General features: G+C 36.9%; 1 protein-coding gene across 1 annotated transcript; it reads right to left on the reverse strand.

The window, feature by feature from the left end:
- Window positions 1-1,723: 1,723 nt before the first annotated feature.
- On the reverse strand, window positions 1,724-2,268 carry LOC103445858 (uncharacterized; the record flags this gene model as incomplete). The annotated part of the gene is made up of 1 exon (XM_008384910.2): window positions 1,724-2,268. A coding segment is annotated over one exon (543 nt), but the record flags the coding sequence as incomplete, so codon positions are not given.
- Window positions 2,269-9,472: the final 7,204 nt, after the last annotated feature.

The following is a 9,472-nucleotide window of genomic DNA, read 5'->3' on the forward strand; positions in this document are numbered from 1 at the left end:
AACCCACCAAGGCATACGGCAGCGCCTGTCTCCCCAACCAAACCCTTGAGAGCCCATAGTTATATATAGAGTTGCATCAATCATGTTTTACAATAACAGTGTAATATATGTGAAACAACATTAAAACTAAACTTGAACAAAATGTAATATATGTGAAACCGCATTAGAACTAGACTTGTACTTTTAAGAAATGGCCATAGGAAGTACATAAAATCCATATTATGAAATTTGATTCTACTGTCCAATGCTTATTAGTCTCTATGATATTTCAATAAATGCCTCTTGTTCCTTTGTCCAACTAAATTCATGGTTCATCAAATTTGTGCCTCTTCACACAACATTCCACTCCACTTATTTTGGGCTTTGCCGTTTTTTTTTTTTTTTTAACCATCTGATGAGGTTTATACAGATATCTCTGAAAGATATAGAAAATAAATTACATCATTCAGAAATAACAAAAGTAAATCACATCATTCTAGTGGGGTGTTTATTCCTCACTTTTGCTTTCTCTTTTCTGCTTTATTCCCCACTGCTTTTCTGCTTTTCTTGATCTCTGCACCTTTGTTGCTTTTGCCTTGCATGAACTGACGAATATGACTCATTGGTGACAGCTTGCGCCTCTTTTGCTTTTGTCTTTTTCTTTTCTGTAAAGGAAAAGAGACTTCGGGTTTGGGGAATCTGTGAAAGAAAAAGAGAGAGCTTTTCTGGATCTGTAAATGATAATGCAGAGGTCGGATCTGACGGTGATGGCATAGTCGACGTCGGCGGTGTGCGGGAGGAAAATAGCTTCAAGTTAGAAGCAAGAAATAGTTGTTTCACCAAGGAGCTACGTGCCGGTCTAGCTACGTTCCTCACCATGGCCTACATCATCTCTGTCAACGCCACCATCCTCACGGACTCAGGTAGCACGTGCTTCATTGCCGACTACTCTACCATGGCGAACCAAACTGTCACCCCAGATTGCATGATCATTTCCAACGAAGGATACCAAAACTGCCTTGCAAAGACCAAGAGTGACCTCATTGTTGGCATAATTTTATCAGCCATGATTGGGTCGATTGCTATGGGCGTTTTGGCCAATCTACCCTTGGGGTTAGCACCGCGTTTCTGGATAACCCTCTGTTATGCGGGTTTCCGCATTAGAAACTTTGTAAAAAAAAAAAATCGGAACAGAGCTCTGCGGATAGTCTGAATTCAAGATCAGGATCGAAAAATAGTCCAGTAAAGGGTCTGAGTCCGGGTCTGATTATCCCAATCTCGGTGGCGGATATGGACAGAGCAAATTTGGTGGCAACGAGAACCGCCAAGAACTAGGATTCGAATTCGGATTGCGATCTGGACCACTCGAGCTTTCCTCAGGGCGGCGATCGCGTGGGGCTGAGTTATGCGAAGAGATCTAGGAGGCGGTGGAGTCATCATGGTCGAAGGAGCAGAGGTCGACGCTGGCGGAGGCGTGGGAGAAGAGGCTGAAGTTCGACTCTAAGGCGAAGATTACGGAGTCAGGGTTTGGGTCGTAGACTCGGAAACCCGGTCTCTGCTCCTGCATTTTTCAGAATACCAAATTTATAGAGTTCTTTGAAGATCTGGAGATCTGGAGCACCTTGGAGATCATGGACGAGTCAACTCGATGACTCGACGACTTCACGATCAGCTTCTGCTTGAGCAAAATTAGGGCTTGGGTCGGGTCGGTGAAGATGGGCTTGCATCATCGATATATATCCCAATCTATCTCAGGTTAAATAAAAGAGACACCCTCCTTCGAATAATCTCCTGAATCTGCTCCAGCGACAAAACAGATGCAGCACCATCAAAGTTGGCGTTTTCCATCTGCTGATGTAACTTCTCGAGGATTGCAGATTGATCATCCTTGGGAAATTTACGCATGTGCTTTAGCATCTCCAGTTCCTGTAATTGTTTTTTACTGTGCATCTTTTCAGCAAATTTCTCTGCTCCAAGCTCAGCTTCGTCACATGCCATCTCCTCCCTTGCAATGAATTTATAAAACTGAATCATCACATCCTGATCATTCTCGTATTCAACATTCACCTTTCCCAAGCACGATAGGCCAGATCTTGGATCAATCCCCATCTCCAAAAATATCTCATCCTGGATCGCAGTAGTTACAGCTATAGCTTCCTGCTTGTCCTCAACACCATCTACGATTCTTTTCTTCACCTCAGGCTGAAATGTGAGGAAAGAGAATCGATCGAAAAGATGAAGCAGCTGTTCCCTCGACAGCACTTCGGAAAGCACCCGTTGAGACTGAAAATATTGGAAACAAATGCTAATGGATGAAAAAAGAAAGTAACTCAGAGCTAGTGAATGTTTTTTCTGGAAAAATCCAGTAAGGTTTGTGGGTTTTTGCAGATTCACAGTGGATGTGAAAAAATGAAAGAGAACCGACACAACTTTTCGTATCGATTCCCACAGACGACGCCAAATGTTGATGCACAAAACCGGAGGTCTTGGAACAATGTAAATCCGACCGTGAATCTGCAAGAAATGTAAATAACACAAGATTTATCGTGGTTCACCCCAAGGTTTGGGCTACATCCACACTGATTATGTATTTATGAGGGAGTGAAAACCTCTGTAATGTGAGAGGGGATGTGAGAGGATGAGAGAGCTTAAGGCCTAAGAATTGGCCTCTCCCAATTGTGAGGGTGAGGGGTCCTTTTATAGAATAAGGACTTCTCACTTATTACATATTTGCCCCTTCCTTTATTACATAATTACATTTAAGTTCCTCGAGTATTTATACAAGGTCTAAATACGAGGCCCTAAATATGGTATAAACAAAGTTTGTTATAGATAACGCTGCAAAAAAATAAAAATCAAACAAAATCAAACACATTATTTCTGAAACTATATGAAAATTTTACACTGTTTCTTAAATTGCAGAAAACACAAAGTATATGTAGAACTAGAAATGTTGTAAATTTTTTTACTTACGAAGTTGATTTCTGTTGTGCACATGTCCTGTCTTCATTGATTTGGAATTCAAATGCACTTGTGATGGAATTAATTTTCTTCATTGTGTTTTAAGCTGAATCCATAAGATTTGCATCACTCCTTGTTGATTCTCTTGCCTTATCAAGCCAATATTGGACGAACTTGCCTTGAATAAAATCGTAGAGATCAATAATATACTTGTTTTTCAGTAAATATGATAGAGTTTTTTAGGGATTGTTTGTTGCTTTCCTTACCATTATTGTGCAATTTTCCCAGTAGCAATCAAACTCCAGATCTTCATTTATCAACTTTATCGTAGGGAATTGTAATGGGTCATTTATGTAGTACTAGTGTCCAAAAAACTACCAAGGAAAAGTGGTTGTAATGAAACAATGGGAAGAAAATCTTTGATACTTTTCCATATTGGTCCATCAATTGGTTGTAGAGTCTTTCCTTTTTTTGCATAGTTGCTTTAATGCTTTGTTCATTTATGTTTTGTTGGTTTAATGAAAATCAAGTTTAGTAAAGAATGATTCATGAAATTAATATATAGTTTGATATGCATGAAACATCATAATCACATATTTTATAAGTTCATATAACTACATACACATAACATTAGTTGTATTATTTTTTAACTTTATAATGCATACAGTTGATTGAAAAGTTATAGGTTGGAAAACTATTTATAAACTTACAAATATTGTTGTGGAGACATAGAAGTTCATTTATTTTCCTTGGTGTTCTCTTTTTCTCTTTTCATGTAGCAAAAAGAGTCAACTATTTGAGTTGATATAGGTCCGTTTGCCATCAAACTGTGCAAATCTTCTTTCAACACCATTATTCGGTAATAGTTGAAATCTGTACTTTCTGTTGTCCAGTATTCATTGTTGCAGAAAAGTGAAAAAAAATTAGATATATAATAAGTTGGTATTGTTATACAAGGAAAGTTTTTTTGTATACTAAATGTTGATTTAAGAGCGTTCATAGTACTTAAGTGTTCTCTGTTAAGCTGACCTGAATTAATCTGCTGCTGTCATCTGGTTCAGCATCTTGTACACTTGAAGTTGGGTCCATTTCATACCGTTGTCTATGTGATTTGTTGGTGGAAAGTCATTCAGCTGTTGATAGGAGCATATTTATGCGACTTAGTTAGCTTGTTTTCTTGCATTTTCTTAGTTAGTTCTTACTTATTCTAGTGTTTTGACCTATTTTCGTGTGTTTGTAGGTCCAAATGACAAAGTTGGCAAGAAAGTGCAATTTGAAGCATTTTGAGGCAGTTTTGGGCATCAAATGGATAGCTTATGAATGGAGCAAGATGGATGGACGAATTTGAAGTTCAAGAGGCTTAGAATGTGCTGAAAAGATGAAGGAAATAAATTCAAGTCAAAGAAGATAAGGAATTAGCTCAAAAGAATGAACATTATCCAAAACCTTATCCAACCTTATCTTATCTTATCCTTGCCGAATTTAGCTTTATCCTATCTTATCTTATCTAAATTAGTTTGTACCTTAAATCTAGCTGTAAGAGGACCTAAATATCTGATTTCTAGAAGGTATATCCTTTCCCTACATTTATGCTGCACCTTTATGTTCTAGAAACACCTAAATTGGTTCCGTGAGCACCCTTTCTAGAAGGTCCTATAAATCTGGCGTTTTTCCTTGTTCTAGAAGCCTAAAATCTGCTAGGAAACCTTAATCCTTTTCCTTTTGGATTTCTGCCAAACCCTAGTCCTTTTCCTCAAGGATTGTGCAATCCAAATCCTTAGGGATTGTGCCATGAATTTCATCCTATAAATACACATCCTTGCCGCATAAATCAAACCACCCACGCCCTCATACATTCAGATATAATTGAGAGATTTCAGAGAGTTCAAAAGGCTCAATTGCGTGGAGGAAGGAGAAGGAGAAGTTTGTGGTGTGACTTGCAATCCAAGGGAGAGTTCGAAATCTGCCATTGGAATTGCTGGGGCGTTCTTGGTTCTTTCTATCCTTAGATTTGTTTCAATGTTGCTTTTAATTTGGTTTTATATTTTTAAAGACATGAGGAACTAATTTCTTTTTAGTTGGAGGTGAATTCGAAGCCATGATTATATGTTTTATATGAATTGATTACATCCAGTTATTGTCTCTTGAGTCTTGAATGTGATTTGCTTATCTAAGTTATTAAAACTTGTTTGTGTATGTTAATTGAGGGTCGACACTTAATTTGCATGCATGAATTTGATGCTAGAGTATAAGGGAGTTTCACCTAATTGTTATGAACTTATATTCACAAGTAGTAACAGTTGCTAGTCACAATCGTGTTAGGTAAATCCTAGGCAAGAGTAACATGCTTTTCATAGTTATGAATGCCTCGTCTATGCTTATGATTTCCATTGAACTTAATGATCTTTGAAATGTGTCTCTATCATGCGTATTCCATGGTTAGGGGACTTGATAAGAATAATTTGGTTGTGATGCGTTATCCATTCAATTCAATGAATCTAGGGAAATCTGAGAATCAATTGGTGCAATCTAATTAATTCGAGGCATTGTCATTCATGGTTTAAAGGAATAATAATTGGGAATTGGTTTGTTTGCATATATCATGTGTGGAGAAGGATCCTCTAACTAGCTTTTCACCCTTTTCAATTCACTAAATTTGTTTTCTTAAAGTGTTTTATGCAAAGTTTCTGTTTTAAGTTTTAATTTCGTCAAAACAAAATCCCTCTTTCTTAAGTATTGTTTTTAGAGTCAAAACCTATTTTCTTTTAGTCTTTTGAGTTAAGTCTTATTTTCGTCCAAATCACTTGTTAGGTCTAGAATTGAGTCTTTTTATTGTTTGTTGTTGTTTTGAGTGTTTTAAGTTAGTTTTGAATCTATAGAGTCTAGTTTAGTGTTTTTGAGTTTTATTTGTGTTGATTAGCATCCCTAGTTAATCCCCGGTCTAGAACGATCCCTACTTACATCTTCACTACAATTGTCATCAATAGGGTTTAATTTGTGTGTCGAGTTAATTTTCACATTAGCTGTTATGATGGCTTGTCTTTTAAATCCAGACTGAATGAGGGAGTGTCTCCTATGACTTTCCTTTTCTTTTGGGTTGTTGTACTTCCGAGTGTTTGTGTTTTGCCTTGCACACCATTCTTCTCGAGAGCATCATTGTCTTTATAATTTTAGTGTCTAATTCCTGATTTGTTACTTTTGCCATCAATGTCACAATTTTCTCCCAGAATGTTTGTTGTCTATCATCATGTTCAGTTGTTTGTTGGGTTCCCTCATTATGGACCGTGCCTTCTTGATTTTGTTGCTTGTTTGATTCGGAAACAGCATTGGCTTTTTCTTTGTTTTTTTTGTCTTAGTCACTGTTTATTGTTGCAGAGTTTGAAAGTTTTTCTTCTACCTCTTTGATTCTTTGATGCATCTTCATTCTTTTCTTTAACTTCCTTTTTTTTTTTGTCTTTGTTGTGGTTGTTTTTGTGCCCCTTTTTTTGTGTGCTTTGCGTTGGTTCTACAAAATGTCTTCTTCGGTAACGTTTCCAATTTATAGATAAATGGTTTCTTTCTTTGTACGTGATATCTTTTTTGTTTTTCCAACCATTTTCTTTTGTTGCGTCATTTTGGTGGTGGTTGATATGATTGGTTTTGGTTGAGCTTGACATTTGGAGTTTTACGTTAACTAAGACCTTCTGTAAAAACAGTGATTTTTAAATGCAAGCTTCATGACCAATAAAAAATAAATACGAGGACACACTATTTTGTATAAATATCAATTACTTTTATAACTAGACTAAACTTTATATTTTCTTATAGATGAACATAGTGCAAATAGAAGAGTACAATAGGACAGCTGTTAAACTATTTCTTAAATTGAAGCTAAATTGCAAACTATTTATGAAAGTGAAGATATTTTTTCAAACTATTTTTGAAACTAAAGATATTGTTGAAGGAATATTTTGTGAAAACATGTTCATTTAAGCAACATCAATAAGCATGCAATTAACAATTAAAGGCGGAATCATGCTAGCATGCACTTAAAACAAAACATTAACCAAGAAATTCAAAGCCTAGTAGATTGGTGAACCAAAACTTAACTCAAAACAAAGTGAGTTGAAATTGTACCTTTGTAGATTCCTCTTTGCATAAGCAAAGGCTAATCACCCAAAGAGAGGGCCTTCATTCCTTGCATAATAAATCTATGGATTTGGATGGATGAATAGGTTTCTCCAAGTTCCCAAAATAGGGAACCTCTAAGTCTCTTCACCAAGGTTAGATTGGAGAAGAAATGAGTGACCTTGGAGTAGTGGGATTGCAAGAAGCACCCCCCAAGGTGGCCGACCTCTTTAGAGAGAAATGGAGAGACATGTTCTCTCCAATTTTCTCCAAAACAAACCCTTAATGAATTTTAGCTATAAAGTCATATTTATACCTTTATTCATTTGAGTGGCAAACTTGTAAATAAGTCCAAGTTCACTACCCTAAACATCATGGCCGGCCATTGGGATATTATTGGGCTATTATGCCCTTGTGAATCTTTATTCATTAAGTTGTCATACAACCTAAGTCAATGGGCTTGACGTTCGAAGCCCATTGGGCCTAAACGTCCAAAACTATCCCGAGGTCTTTTAACGAACTTATTCGTTTGATTAATTAACATATTAATTAATCCTTGCCATAAATAAATGATTAAACCATTTAATCATTCTTACTCATCTCCGTTTAATCTTCAATCTCCACCTTACACGGTGTGCGATCCATTAGGTTCCTTTTAGCGAGGCAGTGGGCGATTAAAACCATTTTATATCGATTGTGAATTGAAACTTACTTTCAATTCTCCCTTTAGTGATTACACACGTTTAGGGCTTCTACAAACCATGAGTGACACCTTGCAGCATATCATGGTTACCCAAGCTAATCAGAAGAGGTAGAGAAAACCTATTCAGTTTGGGATTACAAATGCAATACGGTCTTTCTCTAATACAATACTCTTGACCACATTGTTTTGGTTTGATAGTTTATTTATTCATGTCTACTATCCAATGTGATTCGTGTGCTTATATGATTACCTTGAATGTGATTTAGAACGACTTTTCTAAATCTCATTCATACTCTGGCCAGAGATTCTAAATCATATCATAGAGTATTCTCCCTCAAACAGTTTGAAGGTTAGAGATCCTTTGTTGCGCATTCACTTGCCTCCATGGTTAAGTGGCTTAACCCCAACGATGCCATGGACACCCCGATGGGGTGACTTTGACATAATCAAAGATCAAGGACTTAACCACAAGACAACTGTGATGCCTCAGGTCAAAGGACTACTTTGCATTATCCCAACCATGAGTTCTCATGTGACATGAGTATGAGAACTCTTCGTTGATCGCGTTCAGTGAACTCATTCTCTACTGAGCACCTACGTACTTGTCTTGATGTCACACACACCAATGACTCGAGACTAGTCACTCTCCCTGAGAGAAGACATAGCACGTACCGATTTTGACGGACTGTCAATGCCCAATTGGCAATCCTATGATCAGGAACATTTAGGATGTGTCTACGAAAGAATGGTCTCATGAATCTAACTTCATTAGATTACATTCTCCCAATCACATATTCCTTGGACTTTATCGTTTAAGCATATAACATTTATATGAGACGGCTCAAACAATAATCTTTGCCCTTTATATTAAACTAGATTAGTTTAACATGTGAAATGTCCGTAAAGCATCATCACATGATTGGTTTTAGGGCACATTTCCAACAATCTCCCACTTGCACTAGAGCCAATTAGCTTGGTCATCAGTGATGATACCTCTTCTGTAGTCATTTCATAAATGGCTGAGTAGTAGGCCTAGATAATGGATATCTATATGTTATCCATAGAAGCAACCTTGAGAATATCGACGTCACCATTATACATGATTCTCAATCATGTGGTTCAGTCTCTCATTTGAGTTCGGACCTTGATGAGACCTTGATTCCCTGGCTTGAGCTATCGCCCCATTAGTGTCATAGTGTCGATACACTAGATACACTTTTTGGTTGGAACCGAAAAGAGAGTTCATAAATGAACTTTCCCATCCAAACAACATTGTTGCAAACTTCTATATGGCAATATACCTTGCATTCATAATGGAACACACTAAAGTCATTACTTTAATGTTTCCATCCAAATATCTCTTTAGTCATAATAAAGAGATATCTGTTTATCTCTTCATTCATAATGAAGAAACATCCAATGATGGATTAGATTCATAATCTAATACATTTACGCTTCCATTACGTTACTCTAATTCTTCCTCATTCTTTGAGGAATCTTTCCTTTAGTATTTCTTAAATACTTAAGACTCACTTGACAGTTGCCATGGTTCTGATCCTGGGCTTGCACTGATATCGTCTTGTACCGTTCTAGGTACAACTCATATCAAAGTTTTTCATACAATATGAAATACATAAATCACCTTTATGCGTATGCATAAAGGATTCTATTTACGCATTATTTCTTTGGGAGTCAAAGGGTACGTTCCCTTTGATAAGGGCA

The sequence above is a fragment of the Malus domestica genome, chromosome 16 (assembly GCF_042453785.1).
Source record: "Malus domestica chromosome 16, GDT2T_hap1".
Taxonomy (NCBI): domain Eukaryota; kingdom Viridiplantae; phylum Streptophyta; class Magnoliopsida; order Rosales; family Rosaceae; genus Malus; species Malus domestica.